The sequence below is a fragment of a genome, unplaced genomic scaffold, assembly GCF_019419815.1.
Source record: "Pyrus x bretschneideri cultivar Hongxiangsu unplaced genomic scaffold, Pyrus_bretschneideri_v1 Contig23, whole genome shotgun sequence".
NCBI classification, from domain to species: Eukaryota; Viridiplantae; Streptophyta; class Magnoliopsida; order Rosales; family Rosaceae; genus Pyrus; species Pyrus x bretschneideri.
This window is the reverse complement of record NW_025999535.1, coordinates 380,169-395,896: the sequence shown is the minus strand read 5'-3', so window position 1 is coordinate 395,896 and position 15,728 is coordinate 380,169. Positions and strand designations below refer to the sequence as shown.

The window sequence follows — 15,728 nt, the reverse complement described above, 5'->3', positions numbered from 1 at the left end:
GATCTCTTATTAAAAAATTCACTCGGTTTAAAGATCGTTTGTCATTTATATATATCAAAGAAATTGATGATTCATCATGAGGTTGTTACTTAGTATCATAACTTTTAATTTCCTCAACACATATGGATGTCTACATGGTTTTCAAATTGAATAAATACTTTTAAAAATAATCTTTAGATGATGATAACGAGAATAATTATCCATATCCTTATAATCTGATGAAATGATGTTTCATTAGTTCCTCCTTCATGGGGATGAGTAAAATATTGTCCCTTATTATACTTGGATAAAAAAAGTAGTGTGCCATCCACACATTCCTTTCTATCTTTTACACACCCTCCTTTAATTTATGTATTGTAACATCCCACATCGCCCAGGGGAGTGATCCTTATATGTATATTCCCATCCATACCTAGCACGAGGCCTTTTGGGAGGTCACTGGCTTCGAGTTCCATGGGAACTCAGAAGTTAAGCGAGTAGCGCATGAGAGCACTCTCAGGATGGGTGACCCCATTGGGAAGTTCTCGTGTGAGTTCTTAGAAACAAAACCGTGAGGGCGTGGTCGGGGCCCAAAGCGGACAATATCGTGCTACGGTGGTGGAGCGGGCCCGGGAAGTGGTCCCCCCGGGCCGGGATGTGACAATTTTGATATTTTTCAATTCATTTAATTAGACGGCTAAAAATTGAAAAGAATGTGTAAAAAGTAAAAAAAGTGTGTAGACAACACTACCCTTATATCAAATACTCTATTGCTTAAGTGTATATGAACACAGTCAAATTGACTAGAGCAATATAATTAATATATGGACTCTGATTCAAATCAAACTACCCATAAATTAGATTAGGTTAAGTACGACTCATGTCATCAGGATTCTCCAATCTGTAAATTTGCTTCTTAATTAAACTAGCTGCAGTGCTACTTGTGCAGCTTCAGTAATATTGGTCTGTTCAGGTTTTTGATAACGACATGGTCATAACTCATAAATTCCATAGTAATTCCTCACTGCAAATAATTTTTTTCCGGGTCAATATACACTATTTTATTAGGTATCCTTAATGTGCGGGGAGAGTTTTAATGGAATTGGATCCCTTATGGATTCAAATGGTAAGGATCTTTACATCTTAGTCATTCATCGTGTATCGTGTAGTAAAAAATTATTTGATTTTTTTATTTAAAATTAAACACAAATAATATATAATGACAATTGATCGCATAATATACGATGAACGGCTAGAAAGATCCCCACAAAGTGGATTCGAAGAGAATCCTCTTCCATTTTTTATTTATTAAACCAAAGTTCAAAGATTCTTTTGGAATAGAGATATATATATTGAACCAATGAGAACATTTCTGGTACATTTTGCATCTGATGCCTATTGCAGACAATGGGTGATAGGCTTTGAAATTAAGGTTAAATAAAAGGTACTTGTCAGAAGTGATGAAATTAAGATTTCACCGTAAAATCAATTGAGAATATGGGAAGTAACACAAGATCATATAAGCATATAACAAACCTTGTTCCTCACCAATGTGGGACAACTCTCAACATGCCCCGTATGTGTGGCGGATTTTCAAGCCTACACGTGGACAACAACTGGATGACGTGGAGCGCGTGTGGCCGTTGGACTTCACGCGTGGACAACCTTGCTCTGATACCATGATGAAATTGAGATTCCACCATAAAACCAATTGGCAATATGAGGAGTAGCCCAAGATCATATAAATACATAAAAAACCTTATCCCTCACCAACGTGGGTCAACTCTCAACAAGAAGTTCATAAACAAACTCACTGTACCTGTACTGTAATTTCTTGATAAGTAAGTAAACAACAAAAGGTTTTTTTTGTTCGAAAATTAACATCCATTAAACTGAAAGAAGATTTACACGAGGCCAACCCAGAGGAAGGCAAAAACCTAACACATATTGAGGAAATCCATATACACAAAAAGCCGCCCAGCCTAATACGCAAAAAGACAAGAAATTAAAAGAACTCTACCAAATGCAGACTTCAACTGTCGCCGCCGCCACAAACGCCTTGCCAGCAGCCAACAAGTCAGCAACACTGGAGAAACGATTGAGTGGTCAATTTGACCAAGACATCGCAACACAATGTTACAAACCTGCAACCAAAAGTATACCACAATCAGAATCATCACCATGAACACCACACCAAGAGATAGCCATAAGATCCAAATCGGCTTCAGACCCCTGCAACTATATATAATACATATACAATAGCAATTGGACGAGGGGTGAGGCTAAAGGGGTATGTGAAATGCCTTACTTTGGCCGAAGCTCATACTTTGGCCAAAGCAGCAGATCTATTGGCCTCGAAGGAAATCCGGCATGCAGGTCGGGGAGGGGCAGTAAGGGGCGAAAACAAATTTAGCATCCCTTTTCGATTCAACACTTGTGGGTTTGCGGAAAGGTTTTGTTGGGGATGGATTATGAGGATAGAAGGTAGAGGAAATAGATGGAGAGAGAGTAGAGGTATGGGTTTGAAAAGGGGCGACGGGAAGAAGAAAATGCTGGAAAACTAAAGATAATAAAATAGAAAATGGCGACAATGAATGTTGGGGAAGAGGCGAAGAACCACTAGGATGCATGCCACCAACTCTCAAAACGGAAACCGGAGGAGGCAATCAAGGGCGAAGCATGAGAGGGTGACAACGTTTCATATAGGAAGGGGGAGGAGGAGGCTGGAGTGAAGGAGGTGCAGCAAAAGGGAGGGGCAGAAGAGACCGAATGAGGGAGTAGAGGGAGAGGCAGTGGATGCCGCCAAACCAAGCAAGACCAAGGGGGCGGCGGTTGTGGTGCTCTCTGATCTAGGGTTGAAGGGGCGGCGACTTTCGTTTTTTGAGAGAGAAAAGGAGTAAAGCGATGAGTTTTCGTACCTAACTGCTGTTTACAGGAAAGACTCCTCACCAAAAAAATTTACATGAGCATCAGTGAAAATAAGACCCCATGTGACCAGTCTTGTTAATTAAGATAAGAAAATCCACAAAATATAAATGAACTTATATATCAAGACTCAAACGATCGGGCATTGTTATACGTTTTAACGTTCTCACATATTAGTGTATGATTAGTTTGTGTGTGCAATTGACGTTGTATTTCAAACCAATAATGCAATGTTGTGGAGGAAAGTCAAATCACATATCATTACATTATTTGTTTGAGATACATACATAGTGGCGTCCCTGGTGGGTAGATAAAGCTCAGGTGAATGATTTTGTTAATAAATATATAGCGAACCCCAAAAAGAGATAAAAACTTATGGTATAAGGTTATGAGTTTGTGGCAGTGGTCAATATTGTGCCAAACCTTTTACCTTTTTAACATGACAATATATTACTAGTTTATAGGACGGTTACAATGAATTTCGTTGTATGGAGAAAGGGCACAATGCACAATGAAGCCAAACACTGACAAAAGTGCCTTATAAGATAATCCAGGTTAATCAACTCAAAGCAAAAGCCGTTATTGGAGGATGTGGAGCTAGCTATGATTAAGACCTAGCACGGTTAAACAGATGAGGGCAGCAGCTTGCAGTTTATAAATACAAGGGAAGGAGAGAAGGGAGAGGTGTCTGCTTCTATTTACTGCGGCTTTGCAGGTTGGCAGTTGGCTTGTTAGTTGGCCTGCATTATTGTTTCTTCTACTTTTACTTCCCCCTAAATGGCTCTCTCTTCCACACTAGGACTCCTCCTCCTCCTCTCTTACTCCACCACTCTCCTCCTCCTCTGCAATGCCAACCCCATTCCCGGCCGCCACCGCAGCCCAATCAACCGCCACCCTCGCTCCGCCAGCCACAACTACAGAGATGCCCTCACCAAGTCCATCCTCTTTTTCGAAGGCCAGAGGTCCGGAAAGCTCCCTCCTAACCAGAGGGTTTCCTGGAGGAGAGATTCTGGCCTCTCCGACGGCGCCGCCGCACACGTATGTAAAACCCACATATTCTTTCCATTTTTTTGTCCTTTCCCCTTCTGGGTTTCGAGCTTTACCTCAAAATACGCAGTTGGTTTTTACCATTTTATGATTTCTATGTGATTTTTCAAAATGCAGGTTGATTTGGTTGGAGGGTACTATGATGCAGGGGACAATGTGAAGTTTGGGTTTCCCATGGCTTTCACCACCACCATGCTTTCATGGAGTGTGATTGAGTTTGGCGGGTTGATGAAGGGTGAGCTGCAGAATGCCCGGCAGGCCATCCGGTGGGCCACCGACTACCTCCTCAAAGCTACTGCGCACCCAGGCACCATCTATGTGCAGGTAATTTACTCTGCCCACCCAAAGCATTCTTCGAATTTCTCTTTTTGAAAAAAAAAAATTTCTGAGCCAGTTTTGTGGTTCTTTGGAAGGTTGGTGATGCTACAAAGGACCATGCTTGTTGGGAGAGACCAGAAGATATGGACACCCCAAGAACTGTGTTGAAGATTGACCAAAACACCCCTGGTTCTGAAGTTGCAGCTGAAACTGCTGCTGCTCTTGCTTCTGCCTCTTTGGTCTTCAGGAGATGTGATCCCACTTACTCCAAGCTTCTGGTCAGGAGGGCAATGAGCGTAAGTTCAAAATACCAAACTTTAAATTCCAACCAAAGAAAAAAAGTAGAAGGGTTTTCTTCTAATTTCCCCCAAAAAAATCTGAGATCACGTTTTGCTTCTGGGTGTAGGTGTTTGCGTTTGCTGACAAGCACAGAGGACCTTACAGCATCGGATTGAAGAAATTTGTGTGCCCCTACTATTGTGATTACTCTGGCTTTCAGGTAAAAGAATTTCACTTCTTTCAAATTTGCCTACTTTTTATTGCTTATTTCTGCAAAATGTGGCTGAAGGTGTTATCTTTTTTAACAATTGCAGGATGAGCTGCTGTGGGGTGCTGCTTGGCTCTACAAGGCCACCAAGAATCCGCTGTATCTCAGTTACATTCAGGTTAACGGTCAGATTCTCGGGGCGGCGGAGTTTGACAACACGTTCGGATGGGATAACAAGCACGTCGGAGCAAGAATTCTTCTCTCCAAGGTCCCCATTTTCTCAAAATTTTGTATTCGATATCAGTTTTTGGTATATTCTTGAGGCTCCGATTTTATAGTAAATTAGAAGAAAAAAAACTCCCCGACAACTATAACGTGGGATTTTGCTTTTACAGGCATTCCTCGTCCAAAAGGTGAAATCCCTCCATGACTACAAAGGGCATGCAGATAGTTTCATCTGTTCAATCATTCCAGGAGCCTCTTACTCTTCAGCCCAATACACTCCAGGTACACTCTCTCTCTCTCTCTCTCTCTCTCTCTCTCTGAAAATCAAGAGCATAGTGGTCCTGTTCATAACGGCTAGTTTTGGTGTTTTTGGATGCAGGTGGTCTTCTGTTCAAAATGAATGATAGCAACATGCAGTACGTGACATCCACCTCGTTTCTGATCTTAAGCTATGCCAAGTACTTAACCAGTTCCCGCCAGGTGGTTAACTGCGGCGGCACCGCCATCACCCCGAAGCGGCTCCGAGCAATTGCCAAGAGACAGGTAATCGTGTTTTAATCGTGTGTCACGTATTGGCCACCCCAAATGCCATGATAAAGACATTAATTCCTCTTGTTATAAATTAATGAGAAAAATAGAGCTTAATTAATCTCTTTTTAATCGTGTTTATGTTAATGGCTTCTATCAGGTGGATTATCTACTAGGAGACAACCCAATGAAGATGTCCTACATGGTGGGGTACGGCCCAAGGTATCCACGGAGGATCCACCACAGGGGCTCATCGCTGCCCTGCATCGCCGCACACCCAGCAAAGATCCAATGCTCGTCCGGCTTCAGCGTGATGAGCTCCCAATCCCCCAACCCCAACATCCTGGTGGGGGCAGTGATCGGTGGGCCCGACAAGAACGACAAGTTCCCAGATCAACGGTCAGATTATGAGCAGTCGGAGCCAGCCACTTACATCAACGCACCCCTCGTAGGATCACTGGCTTATCTTGCCCACTCATTTGGCCAGCTCTAAGCTGAAAGCTGCTTCTGAGATTCTCCTCCAAGTTATTAGGTGTTTTTATTTTAAATTAATTATTATTAAGCACTGCTTTTTAGTAGTAACTGGATGGAAAGTGCACGTGGTGATAGGGTCGAGAGCAAAGAGCCCCAAACTACGAAGCACAAATGTCAAGGTGTAGTTGGTGTTGTTGGTTCATATGTCAGGGTTCACAATTATAGTATCGATGTCGTAATTTGCCAGAAACGGTGTTTACATGTGAGAGTTTTATGGGCTCTAAGCTTGTCCATTGGGGTTACTTGTTGACATAAGCAATACGCCAATACCGTTTGGCATGATTTGAAAAGAAATTTTTGAACGGATGTCTTGTTAAGACGTCTCTTGCAGTTGCACTGATAGTGATTAAAACTAAGGTTTTAAAAGGCGTTAAGCGGCAGTCGAACGCGCAGGGACCTAGTGCTGAGGCGCGGGTCTCAAGGTTTTTATTTTATTTTTTATTATACAACATATAGATAAATATCTTACATAATTATATTGAGATACATGAATTATAAAATATAATAAAATATTACAACATATTGAAAATATGGAGAATAAGTATAAAATGAGTGTTCATCTAAATATTCAACAAGCTCTTACAATTTATTGAAAAATAAAAGGCAAATTTTTTTTTTCTATTTTTTGTTTAAATGAAAGTCTAGACCTATGTGAGCGTTTAAACAAGTCTAGACGTTCTTTCTTAATTATCAAACATCTAGGATTAATCGGAACAATTATCAGCCACTGTTTAGACATCATCTAAACTGCCATGGATGGAAATTTTTAGAACAATGACTAAAGTAGAAAAGATTAGGGTGTAACCAACTTTCAAATATCTCATGTTTTTGTGAGTTAATTTATAGACATGGTCAGAAACTCTAGTGCCTCACTGACATGGTCGGACACCTGAGCTTTTTACTTTGGTTTCCGATTAATTAAGCTGGAGATAGATCCGTAACTCAGTAGTGTAGTCTAGTGTCATTCTTGTTGTTAAGATATGTTTAGTCGAGTCATTTTATTAAAATACATATAAGTCCATCAAATGGTATTTTTCTAAAGTAATATAGTCGGGTGGGATGTTCTACCCAAGGAGCTAAATAAAAATAAGAATCCAAAGACAAATATTTTGGATTAGATAATTACAAATTATTATCAACGATGGTCCCCAAAACAACACAAGAATAAGGCTTCTTGAGATTCAAGTTACATGACTTAACAATTATACCTTATAGTTTAATAAGAAAAAACACAATTAAGAACAAAGAGAACGGGTGAATGATAGTGAATAATGTAATGGGATCTGGATTTTCTCCTTTCTCATTTTCTTTTCTCCTCTTACATTTTCTGTTTGAACGCTCAAGATTAAGCAACATCGTCATCTTGTTTTACTTTTCTAATAAAGAGAGAATAAAAAAGAAAAAATTAATAAAAAGAAGAAGAAAGGAGAGAATCCAAATAATGCCTAACTAGGAAGTGATTAAATAAATTATTGTTGGTGAAGTAGTTTAGTGGTTAACGAGTAAATATTTGACCGTTGAAAAATGAGTGCGGAAAAAGGAAGTGGAAGGAAGATCAAGAAACAAGATTTTGGGTAAAAGCATGTGAAAGGTTGGCGGGAAGGAGCGTGTGGTTCGTTTGGTCAAAAAAGCTGCTTGTATTAAGTAGGTTTGTCAGATATGGTCAAGTGTCAGAAGGAGTTGTCAAACGCGAGAAAGTGGCTATTGGAAGGACTAGTAGTCCTTCTGACAAAGTACACGAGATATGTCACATGCCCTGCAATGCGGAAAGATCGTCTTTGAATCTTTTTTATCAAATCTACTCATTTAATTGTTAAAATTATTATAATTTTTAAAAATGTTTTATTTTTTAAGTTATTGGATCAAATTTCAAATGTACGAATCCTTTGATTTAGTAGATTTAATAGAAAGGATTTGAAGATGATCATTTCCCCTGCAATGCTAAGCTTGAGCGGCCAAGTCGAGGTTGAGAAGGATTTTCATAAAAGCATGTGTTGTACCATTCGTATTCTCGTCATAATAAAAAATTTCTCATTATCATGACGTTTTGAAATTAATAATACGATATTATGTTTAAGTTTTAATTTTTATGACAACGCTCGACCAGTTTAAAACGTTAAAGGTGTGTAGTCGATCCAAGTTGATAACTTGCTATTGTCAAGTTGAGAATTGCAGCTAGCAAGTTAGTTGAAACTCAAAAGGGACTCCCAAGGGACCCAAAAACATTCCAAATGTGGCGTCGGATTGGATTATAACACGGAAGTATCTGAACTGTAGATCGACTGAACCACATGGAGAGAGGATATAGGGATATTGTTAACTATTTTGATAAATGAAAAGCAGATCTGAATTCAATTACAAGAGCACAACTGCACTGTCCTAACTAATTGATCCTGCACACTTTACTGTGAAATTGAATTTTTAAAGAGTATTAAGCCTAGTTTAGTACTGAGGTGATTCTGAAAAAAATGGCTATCAAAAAAAGTTGGGAGCTTTTTTATGTTTGGTAAACATTCAGTTTCAACTTTTTTTTCACAGTTTTTGATGAAAAAAAGCCAAAAACACAAAGCTGCAAAACTCAGCTTTGAAAAAAACTTTTTTTTCACATCTGTTTTGCATAAAAGTTTATCAAACATTATAATATTGCTTTTTTTTTTTTTTTTCAAAAGCACTTTTACAAAAAAGTTAAACACTCTGTTGCTTTATTTCACAGCTGCTTATTCTCACAGCACAGCAGAAAACAGTTTTTTTTCAAAGCACAGCAATACCAAACCAGCCATAAGCCCTAATTTGGTACTGAGGTGATTATAAAAAAAGTGGCTATAAAAAAAAGTTGGGAGCTTTTTTATGTTTGGTAAACATTCAGCTTCAACTTTTTTTCATAGTTTTGGATGAAAAAAAGCCAAAAACACAAAGTTGCAAAACCCAGCTTTTTTCACATTTGTTTTACATAAAAGTTTATTAAACACTATAATACTTCTTCTTTTTTTCAAAAGTATTTTTACAAAAAAGTTTACCAAACACTTTGCTACTTTATTTCACAGTTGCTTATTCTTGCAGTAGAACATAAATAGTTTTTCTTCAAAGAACAGTAATACCAAACCAGCCTTTAAGTCCAAAACCCACATATGACGACTCATGAGATGGTATATTGGACCAATTAGATGGTGTAGTAAACCGTTGAAATGGTATTGCACCGCTCAATCCCGCTCAATCGCCATGACGGCCCAACAAGTGGTATTTACAAATAATTTGTACTGAGTATGTGTTCGTAATGTAGCCGGACCCCTAAAGAAAACCTTAATGCATGTATTCTTCGTCTTGCGATTGGAGAAAGGAAGAAAAGTAACCGAGTGTTTTTCACCATGTTTACCAAATTCGTAAAGGATGACAATGTCTTGCATATTATATTAATCAGTTCATAACAATACAAGATCAAGAGCTTCTGTACAATTCTAGATTCATACATGCACAAAGGGTAACTTCTAGTTCTTCTGTACAACCATATTACCTTGCGAATCACCGAGTTACGGACTCAAAGCCTCCGCAGCTGAGCAGGTTGTAGCTTAATGTGCATCGTCAACAGCTCGAGAAACAGATTTTGCCTGAAATAATGCAAGCATAATAAGTCCCATGAAAGGAATTTATCTATCTTAAGCAACGACTGTCATTAATCCTATCAAGATCGTCCATTGATGTAGTTTAAAGCTAACAATCAAGACAGAAACTCACCAAATCACGGAACTTTAGAATGTGGAACATCTCCAGATATTGTCGAGTCTCACGCCTTTCAAGTTTTGACACATACTTCCAGAAACCATAAACACCAGCCAATGTCATTAGCCTTCCAGAATAAATCTTCCATGTGCACCTGCAATGTTACAAAAACCCCTCAGTTCATCAACGCATGGCTAATACGAAGTACTATTGTACAACTGTAGAAAGATACTAACTTTTCATAAATTCTTTGGAGGCCTCCATCTGAGATTGTATTCCAGTAGCTAGGATCCTCCTTGCAACGTTGAAAGAAATCTGCCAAAAGTGCATCAGCCTTCTCAGGATGATAAGGATCGATATGAAATCCTGATACACCATGCTCAATAATCTGCGGGGGGCCACCATGGACAGTGGCGAGTGTTGGAGGGCTGCAAGTCATGGCCTCCACAACTGTGAGTCCAAAAGCTTCATAAAATGCAGGCTGCAATTATAAAACTAAACGAAGTAAATTAAAGTACACTGAGAGTTCTCTCCAAAACAAAATCCAGAAACACCTACGTACCTGAGCAAAAGCACCTCTTTTGTCTGCTATGTAATGATAAAGCTCACCGGTACTAACTCGATTAGTTTGGGATGAAATCCATCGAAATTGACCATTTAATTTGTACTCCTTCATGAGATTATGCATCTTCTCAATCTCTGCAATCTCTTCTCTATCTCGTGATTTCTTTGCGTCAATGTAACCAGCGATTACGACAAGGTTTACCAGATCCCTCAGTTTGGAACACTTCTTATAGCACTCAACCAACCCAGTCATATTTTTCACCTGGTTGAGCCTTGCCATTGAAAATATTATGGGCTTTGACCGATCACTTAGGGTGCCACTAAGCCAATAAAGAAGAATATCATATTATCAAGTGACTGCCACAAAATAATTGCATTGTCACAGTTGATTATACTATGAACGAACTTACATATGCACATCATTCTGGTCAGGATCATATAGCAACTCTTCTAGGGAACCATGGAGGCTGGTAAGTCTCTTTTGCTTTTCAGAGTATGGGAAATAAATGGTCATAACTGCTCCGGGAGACATGATATTGAACTTTGGATCAAAGACATTAATTCCATGAACCACTCGGTACTGCCTCAGAAGAGTGAAACAGCTGTGGCTCTCATACTGACCAACCGTATTCTTACTGAAAGATCGAGCGGAGACAAAAGTTAAGGAACCAGGAAACAAACATCAGTAAACAAAGAACAAGGCAACGATATATATTTGGACAGGAAATTTCAACACTCCAATTATCAAAATCAGAAGTACCATTGACGCTTAAGTAATGATGTAATAAGCTTATTTATATTCCATTTCCAGATGAAACTAAACACAATTGAGCTGACAATCACTGTACTAACAAAAAGTAGAGCACGAATATGACGTTCCAATGTACCGGGAGACTTCTGTTCCTGCAATCTCTTGGTATGTGCTGGTGACTATGAAATCTGCATTATTCATGGCTATAAGATCAGCCGTGAACTGAGTTGAGAAATGGTATTTCTCCTCAAATTTCTTTCAATATATATCGGAATCCCGATAGTTTGTTTTCTCCACGCATGCGCAATAGTACACTGAACAGATTAGAACTTCAGATAACATTCTCGTTAGATAATATGATGAAATTTACAGCTGCAAAAATATCGAACCTGTGTAACTCCCATTTTATAAGCCAACATAGATGCAACAAGATTCCCATCACTGTAATTCCCAATAATAAAGTCTGGATATCCCTGTAACTCAGCTGTAATTTCACCTGCAACATCCTGATCACATGAGAAACAATGACTATATCAGATGGCAAAGGCTGAAAGGCATGTAAGGATTAGTTAATCGGAAGAGAATAGAATTCTGTAGTATTCTGAATATGCAATTAGTGAACAAAGTCATGTGCTACTTTCAAAGTAAAGGGAGGCAGTTGTGGTCATGGCAGCAGTGACATCAGATGGGTAGCAAGCTATGATGGGAATGCACATGGACAGACAAAATCATCCACTTAAGACGGTGAAAGAGGCACAAATTTGCAGATTTAGTAGCTGTAGATAAATAGAGTTTACATGCTATCAAAATTTACCTGAACAAAGGTCTCCAAATAAGGCCAATACGTCAAACCTTGATATCCACTTACGAAGAATCCCTTTTTCTGATCTAAAAGGAACTCTTAAAATATGCGTGTACTCAGTTCCAGTTATTTTTTCCAGCCTCTGGTTGCATGTAGTTCCTTTCGCATCAGGTATTAGCCTGGTCACCTTGAACCCACCAGTGAAAAAATCCATGAACTTTTACATACCAAAAAGCTACCGTAAGGATTCTCACTATAAGGATAAAAACACTTACAATAAGGATTCTTGGAGTGAAATCTAATCCTTGCCTGCGAATTCTTTCGAGCATTTCATTTTCGAGGGCATGCACTTGGTCCAGTATATAGACAATCTGCATATAAGTTATGCAAACTTCTCGTTTGTTATGTTACAATCACGGCTAAACATATGAAAGCTCACTATAGAAGTTTACAATGTACCCAAAGTATAGGTAAAAATTGGTAGTGGAACAAGACAAGGTTAACTGATGAGTATCGTAAAGTTTGCTAGTCATTTAAAAAGAAAAAAAGTTGACAAGGAATGCCTGGCCGCCAGTGTCGGGTAAGCCTAAAACATTTGCTTGTCCAAAGTATCCATGTGGAGACAAAATGATAACATTAAACACCATCGGTATTCTCCCAAGGAATGTCTCCAATATAGAAGGATCAGGAGCCTGAAGGATATCTAAGAGAAGATTTATCATCTCCAATACGTGAAATAAGCTTGCGCGAAACCCATTCCATGAAATCTGTACGCAAGTCGCAGGAAAGAAAACCAACATAAGATATCAGGAATTGCAACTGCAGCTTCTAAAGTAGATTTCCATTTCAGATATTGAATCCATGAGGCAGTTGCAGTCTTACAGAGAGAAGATGGGTATTGATATTTGCGTGCGTGCGTCTGGTATATATATAAGCCTACATATATTCAAACTCAGAATAGGGTGTCTCAGGTTGAAGCTTAGAAAGATGATCCTCAGCCTTAGCTAAAGCTGACTGAAGCTTGGATTCGCTTTGTATCAGTTCATTCAACATCAGTGGCTACAAAAAGAAAAGAAAAAAAAAATTAAATATCTCAAGAAATCCCAATTATGTTAAATAGACTGATGGTGAATTGCAATTTCTAGGGGTCACAATAAAAATCGATACTTTAGCAAAACAAGCGCGCGTGGGACGTCATTTTATAGGTCACACGTGGAGATCCACACATTGGCAATCATGTGTAGCCAAGTCGGGGCTCACCCATCATGCGGGGTCAAATGGGGATCCACCCAATCACGTGGTACCTTTGGCCTACGTGGAGGCATGTTGGGACTCACCTATCACGCGGGGCCAAACGGGATCCCACCCAATCACGTGGCAGTACGGGCCTGTCTCCTGGCTCTGATACCATGTAGTAGAATTTTTCAGGTTGATGGCCAAACGGGAACCCACCCAATCACGTGGCAGTACGAGCCCATCCCTTGGCTCTAATACCATTTAGTAGAATTTTTTAGGTTGATGGGCCGAGGTCCCACCCAATCATGTGGAGGCATGTCGGGACTCACCTATCACGCGGGGCCAAATGGAACCCACCCAATCAAGTGACAGTACGGGCCCGTCCCTTGGCTCTGATACCATTTAGTAGAATTTTTTAGGTTGATAGGCCGAGGTCCCACCCAATCATGTGGAGGCATGTCGGGACTCACCTATCACGCGGGGCCAAATGGAACCCACCCAATCACGTGGCAGTACGGGCCCGTCCCCTGACTCTAATACCATGTAGCCAAGTCGGGGCTCACTCATCATGCGGGGCCAAATGGGGACCCACCTAATGACGTGGTAATACGGGCCCGTCCCCTGGCTCTGATACCATGTAGTAGAATTTTTCAGGTTGATGGGCCGAGGTCCCACTCCAACAACACCGTTATTGTCCCCGCTTAACCACTTGCACAATCCTCAAGTATGGGGTTTTATCACAAAAAACCTCGGTATTAGTTAAAGTTGAGTAATTCTATTTAAGGTGCTTTCTTTCTTCCCTCTTGGCCGATGTGGGACAATGGGTGTTCCAACGTATACAAATAGATAATTGCAAAAGAAAGACCCTCTTTTAGGTAAAACTGGCTCAGCAAACTTACTTGCTCTTTATATTTGTGTGCTCTAAGGAAATCAAGTAATGGCTTCAACGATTATTTGTTACGAAACATAATTGAAGAAATGTGGCGGTTGAGAAATTGAACGCCATTTCCAATGGTGAAGACCGGGTGGGACGAGGAAAAGTAGCATTAAATGGCCTAAAGTCGAGCTCAAGTACATATTTGTCACTGGACCTGATACATGTAGGCAACAAAATTAATGTTATCGGTAAAGCTCATACGTTTATAAGTTCATGTTAACGTTAATTGTCAAAAGAAAAAGAAAATTTTGCTCAATGAAGGCAGTTTGCTTACTCCCCATCTACAAGTTCCTCCACACTGAGCTCATACACATTAACACGAACGTATTCCCAAACCCCAGGTCTTGGACGAACTACTAAGGACACAAATGGCGGCAGAATAATGGCTTCCTGACACCAGCAAATACACCTATTTATTCATGGAAAGCCTCCACCCGAATTCTAAAATTTCAAAAGGCGTAGAACTAATAGTATCTGGAACCAGTTTCATTCAATTCTATTGGAAGAACAAGCCGTCCTACCTTGTCTCCTAGCCGTCCTACCTTGTCTCCTACCTTGTTCAAGCCGTCCTACCTTGTCCAAGCCGTCCTAGCTTGTCACAAGCCGTCCTACCTTGTTTCCTAGCCATCCTACCTTGTCTCCTACCTTGTCCAAGTCGTCCTACCTTGTCCAAGCTACACACTTGTATCCCTTAAGTGTTTCATGTATATATATCCTTGTAATCTTGTAGAGAAATATAATGAGAAAAAACATTCTCTTCCATATTTTCCACATGGTATCAGAGCCGGAACCTTAACCGGCCTGACTCCATTGTTGTCCCTTCTCTTCTTCTGCACATTCGTTTCGATAATGGCAGAAGATAATCTTTTTGGCTTAGAAGCTGAAAGCTTCACAGCTCCTCGCCCTAGTTTTCCAGAAGCTGAAGTCAACCCAAACCAACGTTTGTGTTCTGTGTTGTTAAATGAGTTTAACTATCTTCCATGGTCCAGATCAATATCTCTTGCCCTTGGAGGAAGATCCAAACTTGGATTCGTCAATGGAAGTATTGAAGCACCTGACGTCGCATCGCCGAAGTATGAAGCATGGCTGTGCAAAGACCAGCTGGTCATGTCGTGGCTCCTCAACTCTATGGATCCTAAGCTGTCTGAAATTTTTAGTTTTTCAGAATCCTCTAGTGCTCTTTGGAAGGCAGTCAAGGACATGTATGGAAATCAAAACAATGCTGCTCGAGTGTTCCAGCTTAAGAGGAATCTCGCAAGTCTTCAACAAGGTGATAAATCCTTTGTTCATCATCTCGGTTGCATGAAAAACATGTGGAACGAACTGGATATGTATCGACCACACACTATCGATGCTGCCGTACTGTTAAAAAGGTCCGAGGAAGACAAAATCTTTCATTTGCTTGCAAGTTTGGGTTCTGAATATGAAGATCTTAGAAGGCATATTCTAATGAATCCCGAACTTCCATCATTTGCAAGTGTTTGCACTACTATCCAGCGGGAAGAAGTACGCAGAAAAGTCATGAATGTTGACGTAAAACCTAGTGTGTCTGAGGCTAGAGCTTTTGTGACAAATCACAAGTCATTTGGAGATAAAGTATACAAGGGAAAAAGGCCAGATCTGAAGTGTCTACATTGTAATAATGTTGGAGGAAACCTCGTGACATGGAAGAGCAAAA

The 15,728-nt window shown here is 39.9% G+C and overlaps 2 protein-coding genes across 2 annotated transcripts; one reads left to right on the top strand and one right to left on the bottom strand.

Moving 5' to 3' along the window:
• Positions 1 to 3,585: 3,585 nt before the first annotated feature.
• LOC103928398 (endoglucanase 17-like) lies at positions 3,586 to 6,229 on the top strand. The gene is made up of 8 exons (XM_009337434.3): positions 3,586 to 3,942; positions 4,069 to 4,275; positions 4,365 to 4,565; positions 4,676 to 4,768; positions 4,863 to 5,024; positions 5,152 to 5,263; positions 5,361 to 5,524; positions 5,670 to 6,229. The coding sequence occupies exons 1-8, from the start codon at positions 3,682 to 3,684 to the stop codon at positions 6,000 to 6,002; spliced, it is 1,533 nt and encodes a 510-aa protein (XP_009335709.2). The 5' UTR covers positions 3,586 to 3,681; the 3' UTR covers positions 6,003 to 6,229.
• Positions 6,230 to 9,482: 3,253 nt separating this feature from the next.
• Positions 9,483 to 12,666, bottom strand: LOC103967199 (sucrose synthase 2). Its single transcript, XM_048585580.1, is given in 11 exon segments — positions 9,483 to 9,648; positions 9,776 to 9,914; positions 9,997 to 10,241; positions 10,323 to 10,644; positions 10,735 to 10,955; positions 11,220 to 11,371; positions 11,374 to 11,389; positions 11,465 to 11,581; positions 11,890 to 11,916; positions 11,918 to 12,064; positions 12,153 to 12,666. Coding segments are annotated over 11 exon segments (1,527 nt in total). The 5' UTR covers positions 12,255 to 12,666; the 3' UTR covers positions 9,483 to 9,609.
• Between the last annotated feature and the right edge of the window lie 3,062 nt (positions 12,667 to 15,728).

What these genes read in the sequence shown, in the direction of transcription:
- LOC103928398 (XM_009337434.3), top strand. Translation starts at nt 3,682, where the DNA reads ATGGCTCTCTCTTCCACACTAGGACTCCTCCTCCTCCTCTCTTACTCC. An exon ending in CCGACGGCGCCGCCGCACAC is followed by an intron (nt 3,943 to 4,068) that starts GTATGTAAAACC and finishes TTCAAAATGCAG; the next exon opens with GTTGATTTGGTTGGAGGGTA. An exon ending in GAGCAATTGCCAAGAGACAG is followed by an intron (nt 5,525 to 5,669) that starts GTAATCGTGTTT and finishes GGCTTCTATCAG; the next exon opens with GTGGATTATCTACTAGGAGA.